Source organism: Panulirus ornatus, chromosome 14 (genome assembly GCF_036320965.1).
Source record: "Panulirus ornatus isolate Po-2019 chromosome 14, ASM3632096v1, whole genome shotgun sequence".
NCBI lineage: Eukaryota > Metazoa > Arthropoda > Malacostraca > Decapoda > Palinuridae > Panulirus > Panulirus ornatus.
Window position 1 is genome coordinate 35,875,507 of NC_092237.1, and position 18,943 is coordinate 35,894,449.

General features: G+C 40.3%; 1 protein-coding gene across 1 annotated transcript in view; it reads left to right on the forward strand.

Moving 5' to 3' along the window:
* Nucleotides 1-18,943, forward strand: part of LOC139753525 (uncharacterized) — a 138,891-nt gene that overhangs the window by 52,818 nt on the left and 67,130 nt on the right. The window contains exons 2-3 of the mRNA XM_071670172.1: nucleotides 4,159-4,251; nucleotides 15,379-15,501. Of these exons, the coding sequence (XP_071526273.1) occupies nucleotides 4,162-4,251; nucleotides 15,379-15,501 (213 nt within the window). The 5' untranslated portion in view covers nucleotides 4,159-4,161. The remainder of the gene's footprint in view (nucleotides 1-4,158; nucleotides 4,252-15,378; nucleotides 15,502-18,943) is intronic.

Below are 18,943 nucleotides of genomic sequence, written 5' to 3' on the forward strand. Positions count from 1 at the left end.
TTCACTGATACCCAATCACTTTCTTCTCTTCCTACACGTACACGTGCCTTACATCCTCGATAAAAACTTTTCACTGCTTCTAACAACTTTCCTCCCACACCATATATTCTTAAAATCTTCCACAGAGCATCTCTATCAACTCTATCATATGCCTTCTCCAGATCCATGATTGCTACATACAAATCCATTTGCTTTTCTAAGTATTTCTCACATACATTCTTCAAAGCAAACACCTGATCCACACATCCTCTACCACTTCTGAAACCACACTGCTCTTCCCCAATCTGATGCTCTGTACACGCCTTCACCCTCTCAATCAATACCCTCCCATACAATTTACCAGAAATTCTCAACAAACTTATGCCTCTGTAATTTGAGCACTCACTCTTATACACTTTGTCTTTGCACAATGGCACTATGCAAGCATTCCGCCAATCCTCAGGCACCTCACCATGAGTCATACATACATTAAATAACCTTACCAACCAGTCAACAATACAGTCACCCCCTTTTTTAATAAATTCCACTGCAATACCATCCAAACCTGCTGCCTTGCCGGCTTTCATCTTCCGCAAAGCTTTTACTACCTCTTCTCTGTTTACCAAATCATTTTCCCTAACCCTCTCACTTTGCGCACCACCTCGACCAAAACACCCTATATCTGCCACTCTATCATCAAACACATTCAACAAACCTTCAAAATACTCACTCCATCTCCTTCTCACATCATCACTACTTGTTATCACCTTCCCATTTGCGCCCTTCACTGAAGTTCCCATTTGCTCCCTTGTCTTACGCACTTTATTTACCTCCTTCCAGAACATCTTTTTATTCTCCCTAAAATTTAATGATAATCTCTCACCCCAACTCTCATTTGCCCCCTCTTGCACCTTTCTCTTGACCTCCTGTCTCTTTCTTTTATACATCTCCCACTCAAATGCATTTTTTCCCTGCAAAAATGGTCCAAATGCCTCTCTCTTCTCTTTCACTAATAATCTTACTTCTTCATCCCACCACTCACTGCCCTTTCTAATCAACCCACCTCCCACTCTTCTCATGCCACAAGCATATATACATATATATATATATATATATATATATATATATATATATATATATATATATATATATATATATATATATATATATATATATATATATATATATATATATATATATATATATATATATATATATATATATATATATATGTATATATATATATATATATATTTATATATATATGTCGTCGACGTTGTCCATTCCAATGCAACCTCGCTCATTGGGAAGCAACAAAAATGCTTGAAAGAAGAGAAAAAAATGAGAGCGTGTACATTCTTTTCTTCTCACTATACAACTGGTCGCTGCCTTTTGAGTCAACGAGGTAGCGCCATGAAGGAGACGATGAAAGGCCAGTTTCTCTCACATCCACACACTATCTTCCATATATAATGCACAATAACTCACAGGTCTCTGTCCACATCCCGGCCACACAGATCTTCCCATGGTTTACCCCTAACGATTCACATACTCTAGATTAGTCCACTGATGGCACACTGGCAGCAGTTTACCACATCTCTCCAATTATCTTTATTGTATGCACGCCTTTCACCCTCCAACATGTTTATGACCTGGTTGCTCAGGATCTTTTTGATTGAATCCTTTCATCTACAATTTAGTCTTCCTGCTCTCCTTGTTCCTTCAACTTCTGACACATATATCTTTATTGTCAGCCTTTCCTCACTCATTCTCTCTTCATGTCTAAACCATATTAGCACAACTTTTTTTGCCCTTTCATCTACACTCTCTGTATCATCACACTTCTCTCCAACCCTTTCACTAATTATTTAATGAAACTGCATCACACCACATGATTTCCTCAAATGCTTCATTTCTAACACAAACACCCTCTTCACAATCCTATCTGCACATCATACTTTGCAACCATATATTATTGTCAGGATTACCATCATTTCAAATATGCTGATTTTCGCCCTCTTAGGTATTGCTCTCTCCGCATATTCTTCATCGGTCCAAGAACCTTTGCCCCCCCCCCCCCCTATGACTCAAGTTTGCTTCCATGGTTCCATTTCCTGCAAAATACTCTCCCAGATATCCAATTTTTCTCCATTCAAACTTACGTCCCAAATAACCTGTACCTTACCCTTGCTATACCTAATAAATTTGCTTTTATTCACATTCATTCTTAACTTTTTGCTTTAACACACTTCCAAAATCAGTCACCAACTTCACTTTCCTACTTCAATCAACCACTAGTGCTGTACCATCGGCAAGTGAAAACTGCCCTTCTCCCTAGGCCCTCTTATCCCCCATATACTCGTCCTTCTCTCCAAGACTCTTCCATTTACCTCTCTCACCACCCCATCCATAAGCAAATTAAACCACCATGGTGACATTAGACATCCTTACTGCTGACCATCCTTCACATGAAACCATTTACTCTCGTCTCTTCTTACTTGCACACAAGCCTTAGACCCGTGATAAAAACTTCTCACAGCTTCTGACAGTTTACCTCCCACATATTTTTGAGACCTTCCAGAAAGCATCTCTACCAGCCTTATCATATACTCTAACGAGATCCTTACAAGGCACCTACAGATTCATCTGTTTTCTAAATATTTCTTAAACACATTTTTTTTAAGCAAACACTTGATCCATACATACTCCACTACTTCTGAAACCACACTGCTCCTCCCGAGTCCGATGCTCTGTATATGCCTACACCCTCTCAATACCCTCTTATACAAATAAGCAGGTATACTTAACAAAGATATATCTCTTTACTTTAAACACTCACCTTTATACCCTTTTCTTTTATGCAAGGGCAGTATACTTGAATCTCATCAATTTTCAGGATTTTACCATAAGCCATACATATACTAAATATTCTGACCAAACAATTACCAACACAGTCACTCCCTTTCTCAAAAATTCAAGTGCAGTGCTATCGACTTCCGCCAACATTTAACCTTACGCGAGGCTTAAACATATCTTCCTCTTCACCAAACCACTCTCCATGACCCTCTCATTTCGCATACCACACCGAACAAAAGGCCCTGCATCTGCCACTCAATCATCAAACACATTCATCAAACCTTCAAAATACTCACTTCATCTCCTCACTTCATCACTGCCTGTTATCACTTCTCCCTTACCCCCTTCACTGATGTTCTCTTATTTTTGTCTTTAGGACATTATTTACTCCCTTCAAAAACACCTTTTCATTCTCCTCTGTGTTTAATGATATTCTCTCACCCTGACTCTCATTACATTTCTTTTTCAACCCATTCACTTTCCTATTTACCTTCTGCTGCTTTCTTTTATACGTCTCCCAATCATTTGCACTCCTCTCTTGTAGATACTGCCCAAACGGTGGTCACCTTTGTCTTCACTGGCAACATTACTTCTTCATACCACTACTCATAACCCTTGCTAATCTGTCCAACTCCCACTCTTGTCATGTCACAAGCATCTCTTGCACGTTCCATCACTGCTTCTCTAAATACTTCCCATTCTTCACCCACTCTCCTTTCTTATACTCTCACCTTTTTGATCACGAATTTGTATCCATTATTAAGGGGAAAATCAGACGAATCACGTCTTCGATAATTTTAGAGTTCAAAGCTATCAAAGCCTTTGATCATTTTGAATATTTGTATTAGATCATCCCTTAAACTTCTCTATTCTAAGCAAAATAGATTCATGTCGTTCAACCTTATCTTGTAAGATTAAAGTTATGCGACTGCGTGGTTGTGTGAAGATTTTAGCAACAGACGTTTGTAGAAATTACTTACAAGTGTTGATGGAAGTCTGTGTTCGGAAGGATTTGGTTACAGATTCTACGGAGACCAGGAGAATTTGGCAATCATAGTAACTAAGAAATCTCCTAAACTTTAGAAGTTTAGAGAATGGCAAAATTAATGAAGTTTAAGTTAATAGTAAGACGTAGATCGTGAATGTAGAACGCTAGCTATTAAATCATCTAATTTGAAGGAAGATAATCCATCAATATCCATTGTTTGAATTTCCATCGTTGCACCAGTAACGGACACTCTACTAAATCATTAATAGAATGGTTAGTATCAGTCTTAATTCAATGTTGACTCTTTCAAACAGTTGTTTCATTTATGTCTGTAGGTGATGGCTGCTTGCTCTCTAAGGAAGGTGGTCGGAAAGGAGTTACCTGTACTGAAAAAGAAACTGGAAGGCTATCTACCTGGATCTGCCATCGTAAGTTGTGAAACTGATTTCTACTGCTGTACACTACACACACTCACGCACTCACACACCTTAGGTATAACATTTTATTCTGGCAGAGTGAGAAGTAAACTAGCACTTGGGGCGAGAAGTGTTTCAGATAAAATGATGAGGGTTGATAAGTTTCGTAGACTAGAATTTTCAATGATTGTTTGTGTACAGAACATTTAACCTAAAGACTATTCGTGGACAGTTTGATGGCAGATGATGATCTTTTTCATTGCCAGAGGTAAGAATACAAGGTTCCAAAGAGGAGGTAGGTAAAAAAAGACGAAGCAGACATACTATCCTGGGCAGTTATGAGATCTCCCACACAGCTATTCTTATTGTTACCCAGGATTTGTAGCCATCACGGTAGCAGGTAGAAGAAAGTTGATGATGAGAAGGGGTAGAAAGTCAATGATTTTCAAGTTTTTCATAGGGATAGTAGAGATGCCAGGGAGGCGTTTGGGTACATCACAATATGGCTATGGTTGATAAACATATGTTCAGATTATACCAACTTGAAGACAAGGTGAGAAAGTCAGATATTGCTGCGGAACATTCAACATATCAGATTGCACTAGAATTGAGAAAACTGAATGTATCTGCGAATGAACTTGACACCAAAATAATGTGATGACAATATGCTCTGATCGTAGGCTCACATAGGTAGACAAAGCAGGAAAAGAGAAGCAAGATATAAGGGCTAGTTATGAGTTGAAGACAACAACAGAGCAGAGGTAGTCGATGAAAACATAGTCTAAGGGATTTTGAAGCATGTTGGAGAAGCATTACATACAGTCAGGGACAGGCTTAAGGCTCCAGAAACGACTGGTCGTTCATAACAGCTGTGTGTAAAGAGAGAAAGCATACTTTAGATCAGCCTAGAATTATGGCGGAGGATTGCAGGAGATTTAATAAAGTTGGGCCATTACACAAGTAAACTGAGTTTTAGAAATATGAAGATGTAGAAAGTTTGAAAACCGTGTTGATCTTTGGTATAGGATATTCTTCGAAACAAGGAAAAATGGAATCTGTAGAAGGTAAGCATGTCGAAACGATACTTGATGAGGCAGAAATGGCAAATGAAAGAGAGCATGTAATAAAGTAAAGGGAATGAAGAAGCACAAGCAAAATGCTTGGGGAAGGCCACTGAAAGTAAGATTTGTTATGGAAGTGTGCAATCAAGAACTGCTTAGAAAAGTTAGCGAAGCGGTCAGGAGGAGATCATTGATGTCATGGGTGACAAACCAAGACAAGAGAGAGATCTAAAGAAAACTGTCAAATAGCAAAGAATGTGGAAATGGAAAATATCGTGTGAGACTAAGCAACCTACTTATTGTTGGAGTGGAGAAGACAGTACTAAATGGAGCACTGATAGAATCAAATATACCCAAAGGGGTATACCCTCGCAAGAAGGTACAGGGAAGTTTAGCCCTCTTATCAAGGGACAGTCATAAGTTTCAGGAAATATGGGTAAATGATCAGATTAAACAATATATATTATGGGAAGGATTACTGTAGGGAAGAGCTGTATAAACCTGAAAATCATCTATGACGCTCCAAAAATTTCTAAAGAAGAAATATGCAACAAAAAACAAAAGACCAAATGGGATGGCACATGAAGCGGTGAAAAACAAAATTTTCTGTGATGGGAAACTTCTCTTGATAGTGATATTAATCATAACAAAGAAGACGGCGAGAATTTAGATTCTTGTAGGGTCATGATAGTCATTTTACCATCATATCACTGAGCACAGAGGGGATGAGATACTAAATCATGTTTTCAAGCATAATAGAGTGGAAATTGAGACTATCATATACAATCCATCAACTGAAAAAAGATTCCCTTAATGCTTGAATTTCTATCTCTTCGTCAGTTGAAAACTTAAAAGGGAGGAGAAGATGAAAATTATGGAAACTACACATGAATATACAATTCGTCTAAGAACTTTCATCCAGATGGCACTCCATTCAGACATCATTGAAAAACACAAAAAGAGCAAGATATGAATACATCAGGAAAGGAATGTGGGAACAAAGAAATACTAAAAAGGTTCTTTTGAAAAGGCTGGAATAGATCCGAAACTTTTCCATTAACTTATCATAAGAAGTTTTTCATTTAGCATTTATCATAAGGCTAAAGGATTGAAGGAAATATCTATATGATGTTCAAATGTGTATTTACTGCAGAGTACCTTGCAATCCCATCAACAGTGATACTGGACGAGGAGCAGGTCTTGAAAAGCATAGAAATAGCATGAAAATACAGTATGGCTTCCGTAATGCGAGATCGATTGATGATATTCTTTCGTATTTTACTAGTGTCTGGTCATCATCCATGAAAGATTTTGGGGATTCCTATGTAGTTTTCCTTGAGGTATCCAAAGGTTATGATGGGATGTGACACCGGGATCTTATCTCTAAGCTCCGCTCTTTTGGTTTCTCTACCTCACTTTGCTTCCTTTCCGATCAATCTATCTTCATCATTGTTGATAGATTAGTCTACCATCCTTTCTCCATCAACAGCGGTGTCTCCCATGGTTTTCTTCTGCCCCTTACACTTTTTCTCCCTTTCATGATCGATTTCCTCTCCTCCCAAAGAACGCAATGCACTAATGCGCTAACCACCTCAAAACTGCAACCCTACATAGCCTTCAATTCTACTCCCCCTTCTCACGCTCGATCTGTCTTTTGTTTCCACACAACTTCCCAATAAACTCAGACCTGGACAGAATATCTCACTGGAGTTTAATGCCTCCAAGACCCAATTTCTACCCATCTCTTTGTCGGAATCTTCTCACAGCTTTCCTCTTCACTCAGCGAACATACTTGGTATTACTGTAACATCCACTCTTTCTTGGAAACCCAATATTACAGGAATAGCTAAGTCTGCCTCTAAGAGACTTATAGTCGTGTTTAGATGTCGAAATTTCTTTTACCCTGAATTGTTGCTCCTTTTTATACACAGGCTTCCTCAGTTCATGTATAGAGTACTGTTCTCATATCTGGGGTGGCTGTAGCTTTGCATCCTTACTTGACAGAGTTGAATTGAAGGTGGTCTGACTTACAAAACTTTCCCACACTAACTTCAAAACTTGATTCAGTATGCCCTACGCTGCAATGTCAGTCCACTTTTCCACTTCTATAAGTATCCTTTGGGTTTTGTTCCCTATAGCTAACTGCTTAGGGGTCCCCACCACTAAGTTAGACCTCGCAAAACTTTGCAAGTTAGTTACATGATTATTGTGTGTGAGATGGCAACTCTTTTATTGGCCGTACTGATACCTGTTTCTCTACAACTCGAAGCTTTGGAACTATGTGCTCTCTCATGTCTTTTCAATAACTATGACCTGTCACATTTTAAAAGACGGGTCTTCAGTTCCTTCAATTAACGCCTGGCCTTGATGTGAACTTATACACGTGGCTGGAGCCTCCAACGTAAAGAAAAAATTCTGAAGGGCCTTTACCAACTTTCTTTTTCTTTAGTGTTGAAGGCTCCAGTCACGGACAAAAGTCCACATCAATGCGAAGCCTTGATTGAAATATAGAATGAATTATGAAACCGAGCAAGAAAAGACGACGAAAAGTATTTACGAATTTTTGAGAAAGGGAAAGGCCTGTCTTTTGAAATGTGCTAGATCATAGTTACTGGGAAAAACATGAGAAGGCAGAGAGTTCCAAAGCTTCGACGTGTAGGGAAAATAACAGATATCAAAACGGCCTGCCCTTGAGCTGCCGATGGCCACACGGTAATCATGTGACGCAGCACCTTGCCGAATATTGCGTGGTCTACCTAATGGTGGGGACACACAAGCAGCCAACTCTCGGGAGCAAAAACCAAAGTAATACCAACAGAAGAGGGAAAGTGAACTAACATTGCCACGTAGGGCAAGGGGGTCAAGTATGTAAGTTAGCCTGGGACAGTTTATAAGTCGGACCACTTCCGACTCAACTTTGTCAAGTAAGAATATAGTGTTAGAATCGTCCTAAATGTGCAAGTAGTACTCTATACAAGGACGAATCAATATGTTGTATAAACGGAGCAATTGTTCAGAAATTTCGAAAACTAAACAAGACACCAAGTTTCTTAGAGTCAAATTTAGCTGTTTTCGTACTGTGGGGTTTCCAAGAATGAATGGATGTTATAGTAATAACAGGCATGTTCATTGAGTCAAGAGCTGAAATAACAGAACAGTCAAAGGAGAGACGAAGAGTTGTGAGGAGTTTTCGATAGGGAGATGGGTAGAAATTGTGTCTTGAAGTCATTAAACTTAACAAGATTTTGTGTACCCCTCTGAGAAATCTGAACTTATTGAGGAAGTTGTGTCAAGACGAGATGCAGATCGAAAGAGAGAAGAGGGAACAGAATTGAAGGATTTGGATCAATGCAGTGTTGAGTCGATTATTTGTGGAAAAAAGGAAATCGTTGAAAAAAAGATAGAGAAAAGTGTAGGAGACAGGAGAGAACCTTGAGGGACAACGCTGTTCAGGGAAAAAAGGGGGAGGCAGGGAGCCTGATCAATCAACAACCACAGGAATAGTCTAGCTGGATATGAAGCTAGATAGCTAAATATCAAGGGGCCAAGTGAGTGACGGAAGCCAAGAAAGGGGAGCTTAGAGATGAAACCCCGTTTACAAACCCTGTCAAGAGGCATAGATATGTCAAAGGCAACTACACATAACTGTACAAAATCTTTCAGGGATGATGACCAGACATCAGTGAGATAGGAAAGAATATCACTAGCGGATCTCGTCTTACGGAAGCCTTACCGTTGATCAGAATGAGGACAGCGATTTTCGAGGTGTTTAAGGATATGGGAGTTGAGACTTTGGAAATGATAGATGTCAACGCAATAGGATGATAGTTACAGGGGTCAAAACGGTCTTCCTTCTTAGGGACTGGATGTATCAATACATGTTTCCAAGGAGAAGGAAAAGTTTTGGTTTTTAAACAGAAAACGGAACAGATGAGCAAACACAGGTGCAAGTTAAGAGGCACACTTTCAGCTCACGGGATGAATGCCTTCAGAACCATAAGCCTTGCTTGTATCCAGAGAAAGAAGCGCTTTTCGGTCAGTCCGAAACGAGATCACGGGAAGAGGCATTAGATTAGTATGAGGAGTACCAGGGGGTGAAGGAATGTTAGTCATCCAAGGTGGATTTAAAGGAGAAACGGAAGCCAAAGAGAGTTGCTTTGTCAACGGGAGAGACAGCTATAGTACCGTCAAAACCGAAAAGTGAGGTAAAGGTAGAACAACCGAAGTTGTAAGAGAGTCTTTAGCTAAAGATCAGAAAGACCTATTCGTGGATGACGAGAAGAGTTTATCGCACTGCCAGTGAATTAAGAAACGCTTAGGCTCTCAGATAAAGTGCTTGGGAGCCAGAGGAAGAGAGTTTTACCAACCCAGATATACCTGATCCCTTGTCTCAGGGGTTCAGGACAGGAACGGTTGAACAATGGATTGGATGAAGATGTAGTCTTACACGAAAAGGGCATAAAAGCCTCAGTTACAGTAAGAATAACCTCTGATATACGTTTAGCGGAAACAGGAATCTGCCCAAGTAAAGTCAGAAAAGAAGTTACGTAAGTTACTCCAGTCAGCTTTGTTCAGACGTCAGTATTTTGCTTAGAAGGGTCTGCTGGAGGGAGAGGTCCCGTTAGAATAGATACATTCATGAGAGTGTGATCAGATGAATCAATCTGGGGGCGAGATTGTGTATTTACAGCGAGATGGACTAGAGGTGAGAACTAAATCCAGAATATTAGGACAGTGATCACAACGGTCAGACATATGGGTAGGGTAGGAGATGATTCGCTTTAAATAATTGAGAATGGACAACGTGGGGTTTCGATTCCTACACCATCTGTATTGGAGGGACTGAACCATTCATTATGGTGAATGTTGAAACCCTCGAGGTAGATAGTCTATGAAGGATATGAGATTTGTAGAATTAGAAGAGCAATAGGCGAAACAGAGGACAAGTATGGTGATAAAGAGACAGACTTTGAGCCATATAAAATCAACGTTTGGAGACTAGGTCCTTGAGGCATGAAACAGGTGTGTTTATGTTGGAATAAGTACAAACACCACCTTTGAACTGGAATCGCTAGTGGAGGTTATAAATAGATATGATAGAGGTACAAGTGAGAAGATCTTAGACAACTGTGTCTCAGAGAGAAGCAAGATATTAGGAGAGGAACTAGACTGATGGAGTTCAACTGTGGAGAGGTTACTAGAGAGATCATGAATGTTGGTAAAGTGAATAGAAAAAGAGGGAGGTCTCACAGAGAGGGAAAGGTCGTGGGAGGGGGTCGGCACTAATACTACCATAGTTCCCCCTCTCATTGGCAGTAGATCAGGCAGAAAACGAGATTCTTATCACTCCATGATGCCGGGGACTAGGGAGGTCATACATTTGACGGACTCTGTCATGATGATACTTATAAATGTTTGAGCGAACAGGAATCGGCAAGAGCACTTATGTGAAAAACTATTCATAATAAGTAAGGTGTAATTAGTTGTGTGGTACTTGTAAGAGGATGGTAGGGCTAACCCGGTGGTCCCGCTTTGATGAGAGAAAAAGTATGACCAGCAATCCTGCCATGGAGAGTGTAAGATGGTTCAGGGCAACACTTTAACGCTCCTCAGTTAGGATGATATTACCACCCTGGGCGGCTGTTTTCAGCAACGTATGGGTTTTTCCAAGGTTAGGGGACGGGACAATCCTTGAAATAGCTGTGGTACTGGTAGGGTTCAGTACGCTACCATCTGAGACCTCCCTCTCACTGGTGGCCGAGTCACACAATAAAGTGTAGTCAGAGGATTATGCCTTAAATTTGCTAGGGTCGTGATGAGTTTTTTCTGTATGTGCTAAAGAAGTTTGAAGATACACGTGATAATCCACGAGAAACTTTGCTCAAGATATCGCTGGAGGAAGAGGTACCATACGAAAGAAAAAGTCAATCTTCCTACTTGTCTTCAGGAAAGAGACAAGAAAGTAGTCTGGTATGACTAGTGTTTTCTGAAAAGTATTGGAAAAGTTAATGAAAAATTAGATGGATGATTACTTGCAAAGATTAAACTACCAAAGTGAGAGACAACATGGATTCAGTAAAATGAGGTCCTGTGTAATGATCTTCCTATATTTCTATGAGAGAGTTAGCTCTAGTATAAACAACAGAGTTGATAGGTTGGACTGTAGACCTGGACTACCGGGAAGCATTTGGCACCATGCCAAAACAGAAGTTGGATATGAATCAGGATACTCAGACAGGAATAAGAGAGAGAGATTCCTTTGATGGATATCTAAGTGGAAGGGAGCAAAGGAATAGAGAAGTTTTATTGAAATGGGATAGGGTCAAGAGATTGGAGCTGGTTGATGAACTGATGGACTGTTTGACTTCTTGAATATGTTTGTGCTTTGAAGAATGTATGTGAGAAAAACTTAGAAAAGCAAATGGATTTGTATGTAGCATTTATGGATCTGGAGAAGGCATATGATAGAGTTGATAGAGATGCTCTGTGGAAGGTATCAAGAATATATGGTGTGGTAGGCAAGCTGTTAGAAGCAGTGAAAAGTTTTTATCGAGGATGTAAGGCATGTGTACGTGTAGGAAGAGAGGAAAGTAATTGGTTCTCAGTAAATGTTGGTTTGCGGCAGGGGTGCGTGATGTCTCAATGGTTGTTTAATTTGCTTATGGATGGGGTTGTTAGGGAGGTGAATGCAAGAGTTTTGGAAAAAGAGGGAAGTATGCAGTCTGTTGTGGATGAGAGAGCTTGAGAAGTGAGTCAGTTGTTGTTTAATAATGATACGGCGCTGGTGGCTGATTCGGGTGAGAAACTGCAGAAGCTGGTGACTGAGTTTGGTAAAGTGTGTGAAAGAAGAAAGCTGAGAGTAAATGTGAATAAGAGCAAGGTTCTTAGGTACAGTAGGGTTGAAGGACAAGTCAATTGGGAGGTAAGTTTGAATGGAGAAAAACTGGAGGAAGTGAAGTGTTTTAGATATCTGGGAGTGGATTTGGCAGTGGATGGAACCATGGAAACGGAAGTGAATCATAAGGGTGGGGGAGGGGGCGAAAGCTCTGGGAGCCTTGAAGAATGTGTGATAGTCGAGAACGTTATCTTGGAAAGCAAAAATGGGTATGTTTAAAGGAATAGTGGTTCCAACAATGTTATATGGTTTCGAGATGTGAGCTATAGATAGATTTGTGCGAAGGGTGGATGTGCTGGAAATGAGATGTTTGAGGACAATATGTGGTGTGAGGTGGTTTGATCGAGTACGTAATGAAAGGGTAAGAGAGATGTGCGGTGATAAAAAGAGTGTGGTTGAGAGAGAAGAAGAGGGTGTTTTGAAATGGTTTGGTCATACGGAGAGAATGAGTGAGGAATGATTGACCAAGAGGATATATGTGCCAGAGGTGGAAGGAACGAGGAGAAGTGGGAGACCAAATTGCAGGTGGAAAGATGGAGTGAAAAAGATTTTGAGTGATCGGGGCCTGAACATGCAGGAGGGTGAAAGGCGTTCAAGTAATAGAGTGAATTGGAACTGTGTGGTATACTGGGGTCGACGTGCTGTCAATAGATTGAACCAGGGCGTGTGAAGCGTCTGGGGAAAACCATGGAAAGTTCTGTGGGGCCTGGATGTGGAAAGAGAGCTGTGGTTTCGTTGCATTATATATAACAGCTAGAGACTGAGTGTGAACGAATTTTCCTTTGTTGTCTTTTCCTAGCGCTACCTCGCGCACATGTGGGGGAGGGGGTTGGTATCTCATCATGTGGCGGGATGGCGACGGGAATGAATAAGGGCAGACAGTATGAATTATGCACATGTGTACATATGTATATGTCTGTGTGTGTATATATATATATATATATATATATATATATATATATATATATATATATATATATATATATATATATATATATATATATATATGTATACGTTGAGATGTATAGGTATGTATATGTGCGTGTGTGGACGTGTATGTATATACATGTGTATGTGTTTGGGTTGGGCCATTCTTTCCTCTGTTTCCTTGCGCTACCTCGCTAACGCAGGAAACAGCGACAAAGTATAATAAGATATAAAAGTACAAAGAAAATTGAGCGGAATAAATCAATTTACAAAGGACTTAGAGAAGCTGGAAAGTTTTTCTGATTCATGGTAAAAGATTTTCATCCCGATTATTATAAAGTATTGAGGAAAGAGCGTAGTGAAATAGGCCTCAGTAGAAACTTATTTGGCAGAAAATAAGCTGCGAAAATCTATCTGCCAAAGTGATATGGGAGGAGATATTCTATCTGACCCGTCGCCAAAGCTTAACCTTTACAGGATGATAATCAAATAATGAAATATTAGATACTGTCTGTTGACAAATACTAGAACTGTATTCAAGAACACGGATAAAGAAATATTCATCAAACGGTTTGCATCATATATTAGGATAAAAGTAAAATATATTTCTGAAATTTGGTGAAACGCACTTAAGGAAACACAAAGACCTAATATAGAAGATGAAGAACAGGGCAGCAAAGATGGCACCGGAATTAAGAGAGTTGAGCCACAGCAAGACGTTAGACGTCAATTGTTTGTGTACCATGGAAGAGAAGAATTTGGGGAGACATGATCACAACTTTTATATCTTCATACTAGTTTCATGACGTCATCTGATGAGAATGGTACTATGCTGAAGTAGTGATGGGTCGAGCTGCCAGCATGAGCCCCACTTCATGATGGATTTACCCGAAGGGATACCAGGTGGTTTATCCGAGTGCACTGATCGGAATTAGGTACATAGTAAAAATGAATATTTGTCTCCAAGCTGCCTGATCATTTCCAGGCTTAGTACAGGGATGGGCTGTAACAAATTCAGGAAGGCATTGGTTCCGTGGAAAGTGTTCTGCTGGCTCCGAAGCTGTAAACCAATCTGTATAAACTCTACTTGAGTAAGATCTGCTGATGAAGGACGCATCGGTCGAACTGATGCCTACATATGAAAGGTAATGCGAAGCTACCAAAAGTTTAAGCAATGGACGGTGTGACTATGAGCAGGATGAATTGTGGATAGTCTCAATAAACGACGTTTCCGTTCAAACCGACACAGCGTAGCACAGTTGTACATTGGATTTACTTTGATAAAACTTGACCACACTATATCAGCTTCGCCAGAAGTAGCTAACAGTTTTAAATAATGATGGGATAGAATTTGCATTTACAGGTGAACGTTGTACTTGTGGAATCTGGTTATACACTGAGAACTCAAAATCCCGCATATCTCGTCGAACATTCTCGCTACAGAAGGTTTCCGCCTCCAGGATATATTCAGCGAATGAAAATCGGTCTGGCATCAAGGCGTCATTAAAAGATGCTTCAGCCTAAACGGTTTCCGTTTACTGGTCAGTACGTGTGGAAGTGAGAAGGGAGTCTATTCAAGATTAACGCTGTTAAGTAATGACAACTTTATTGAATCTGACAATCTTACAAAATAAAAGATATTGATGACACAAATGCTTAGTATTATATTGGTTTGTGCTAAAACACTTCTCTAAACCCCACATATCTCACGTCTCATGCTTGAGGGACTCTTATTGATCCTTTTATGCCTGAGAGCACACCACCATAACCCAAGGGCGCTTTATCTAACAAGTCGCGTTGTATATCATTCTTTTTAGTATACTGTGTTCTGGATAACTGTGATAACAAACTCACCGAGTTTTCATTTTAAAATATTTGAAGGTGTCCACCTCACAGAGTGTACTTTGACTATTAAAGCAAAAGAAGAAAAAGCCTTGAAAGACCATAACTAGAACTGATGTAAAACTCTATGACAATACAAAACCAGATCTGAGACACGATACTTAACTAAAAAACAATATCTAAGCGTGATAGCGCACGCATGAGTCATGTAACATATGGTGTAAATTTAGTGTTTAATAACTACAGCATGATAATATCAATGTCAACTAAAAAAATGTGACAATGTACTACATGATAAAAGTCACCTATAGAGTAAAGTTGTCAGTTGTCCTCACTTTACGACAGTGAAAGTTGTCAGGACACAATACATAAAAGTCAGTTCTCTTTCTATAACCAAGCAATACTTACCCACAGGTTCATGGAACCATTGAGCTTGGCATCAAGTATGGTCTCCTGGAGAAGTTGGGCACCAAAATATATGTACCAGAGGCTCCCAAGCCGTCCTCGTTAGTGGTCGCAACTCCGGCATTTTCTACGGTGAGTCATCTGATTGCCCGTCATGGATGATGTTCTAGTGAACCAGAGGATCTGAAGATGCAAACACTTAAATTTCAACACACACACACACACACACACACACACATATATATATATATATATATATATATATATATATATATATATATTTTTTTTTTTTTTTTTTTTTAAACTTTGTCGCTGTCTCCCGCGTTTGCGAGGTAGCGCAAGGAAACAGACGAAAGAAATGGCCCAACCCACCCCCCCATACACATGTACATACACACGTCCACACACGCAAATATACATACCTACACAGCTTTCCATGGTTTACCCCAGACGCTTCACATGCCCCGACTCAATCCACTGACAGCACGTCAACCCCTGTATACCACATCGCTCCAATTCACTCTATTCCTTGCCCTCCTTTCACCCTCCTGCATGTTCAGGCCCCGATCACACAAAATCTTTTTCACTCCATCTTTCCACCTCCAATTTGGTCTCCCTCTTCTCCTCGTTCCCTCCACCTCCGACACATATATCCTCTTGGTCAATCTTTCCTCACTCATTCTCTCCATGTGCCCAAACCATTTCAAAACACCCTCTTCTGCTCTCTCAACCACGCTCTTTTTATTTCCACACATCTCTCTTACCCTTACGTTACTTACTCGATCAAACCACCTCACACCACACATTTTCCTCAAACATCTCATTTCCAGCACGTCCATCCTCCTGCGCACAACTCTATCCATAGCCCACGCCTCGCAACCATACAACATCGTTGGAACCACTATTCCTTCAAACATACCCATTTTTGCTTTCCGAGATAATGTTCTCGACTTCCACACATTTTTCAAGGCTCCCAAAATTTTCGCCCCCTCCCCCACCCTATGATCCACTTCCGCTTCCATGGTTCCATCCGCTGACAGATCCACTCCCAGATATCTAAAACACTTCACTTCCTCCAGTTTTTCTCCATTCAAACTCACCTCCCAATTGACTTGACCCTCAACCCTACTGTACCTAATAACCTTGCTCTTATTCACATTTACTCTTAACTTTCTTCTTTCACACACTGTACCAAACTCAGTCACCAGCTTCTGCAGTTTCTCACATGAATCAGCCACCAGCGCTGTATCATCAGCGAACAACAACTGACTCACTTCCCAAGCTCTCTCATCCCCAACAGACTTCATACTTGCTCCTCTTTCCAGGACTCTTGCATTTACCTCCCTAACAACCCCATCCATAAACAAATTAAACAACCATGGAGACATCACACACCCCTGCCGCAAACCTACATTCACTGAGAACCAATCACTGTCCTCTCTTCCTACACGTACACATGCCTTACATCCTCGATAAAAACTTTTCACTGCTTCTAACAACTTGCCTCCCACACCATATATTCTTAATACCTTCCACAGAGCATCTCTATCAACTCTATCATATGCCTTCTCCAGATCCATAAATGCTACATACAAATCCATTTGCTTTTCTAAGTATTTCTCACATACATTCTTCAAAGCAAACACCTGATCCACACATCCTCTACCACTTCTGAAACCGCACTGCTCTTCCCCAATCTGATGCTCTGTACATGCCTTCACCCTCTCAATCAATACCCTCCCATATAATTTACCAGGAATACTCAACAAACTTATACCTCTGTAATTTGAGCACTCACTCTTATCCCCTTTGCCTTTGTACAATGGCACTATGCACGCATTCCGCCAATCCTCAGGCACCTCACCATGAGTCATACATACATCAAATAACCTTACCAACCAGTCAACAATACAGTCACCCCCATTTTTAATAAATTCCACTGCAATACCATCCAAACCTGCTGCCTTGCCGGCTTTCATCTTCCGCAAAGCTTTTACTACCTCTTCTCTGTTTACCAAATCATTTTCCCTATCCCTCTCACTCTGCACACCACCTCGACCAAAACACCCTACATCTGCCACTCTGTCATCAGACACATTCAACAAACCTTCAAAATACTCATTCCATCTCCTTCTCACATCACCACATATATATATATATGTTTACAATGTGATGTATAGGTATGTATATTTGCGTGTGTGGACGTGTATGTATATATATGTATATATATATATATATATATATATATATTTATATATATATATATATATATATATATATATATATATATATATATATATATATATATATATATATATATATATATATATATATATATATATATATATATATATATATACAGACAGACAGAAATATACATATATACACATGTACATAATTCATATTGTCTGCCTTTATTTATTCCCATCGCCACCTCGCCACACATGGAATAACAACCCCCTCCCCCCTCATGTGTGCAGGATAGCGCCAGGAAAAGACAACAAAGGCCCCATTTGTTCACACTCAGCCTCTAGCTGTCATGTAATAATGCACCGAAACCACAGCTCCCTTTCCAAATCCAGGCCCCACAGAACTTTCCATGGTTTACCCCAGACGCTTCAAATGCCCTGGTTCAATCCATTGAAAGCACGTCGACCTCGGTATACCACATCGTTCCAATTCACTCTATTCCTTGCACGCCTTTCACCCTCCTGCATGTTCAGGCCCCGATCACTCAAAATCTTTTTACTCCATCTTTCCACCTCCAATTTGGTCTCCCACTTCTCCTCGTTCCCTCCACCTCTGACACATATATCCTCTTGGACAATCTTTCCACACTCATTCTCTCCATGTGACCAAACCATTTCAAAACACCCTCTTCTGCTCTCTCAACCACACTCTTTTTATTTCCACACATCTCTCTTACCCTTACATTACTTACTCGATCAAACCACCCCACACCACATATTGTCCTCAAACATCTCATTCCAGCACATCCACCCTCCTGCGCACAGCTCTATCCGTAGCCCATGCCTCGCAACCATACAACATTGCTGGAACCACTATTCCTTCAAACATACCCATTTTTGATTTCCGAGACAATGTTCTCGTCTTCCAAACATTCTTCAAGGCTCCCCGAATTTTCACCCCCCCCCTATGATTCACTTCCGCTTCCATGGTTCCATCTGCTGCCAGATCCACTCCTAGATATCTGAAACACTTTACTTCCTCCAGTTTTTCTCCATTCAACCTTACCTCCCAATTGACTTGACCATCAACACTACTGTACCTAATAACCTTGCTCTTATTCACATTTACTCTTAACTTTCTTCTTTCACACACTTTACCAAACTCAGTCACCAGCGTCAGCAGTTTTTCACATGAATCAGCCACCAGCGCTGTATCATCAGCGAACAACAACTCACTCACTTCCCAAGCTCTCTCATGCACAACAGATTGCATACTTGCCCCTCTTTCCAAAACTCTTGCATTCACCTCCCTAAAACCCCATCCATAAACAAATTAAAGATTCATGGAGACATCACTCACCCCTGCCGCAAACCTACATTCACTG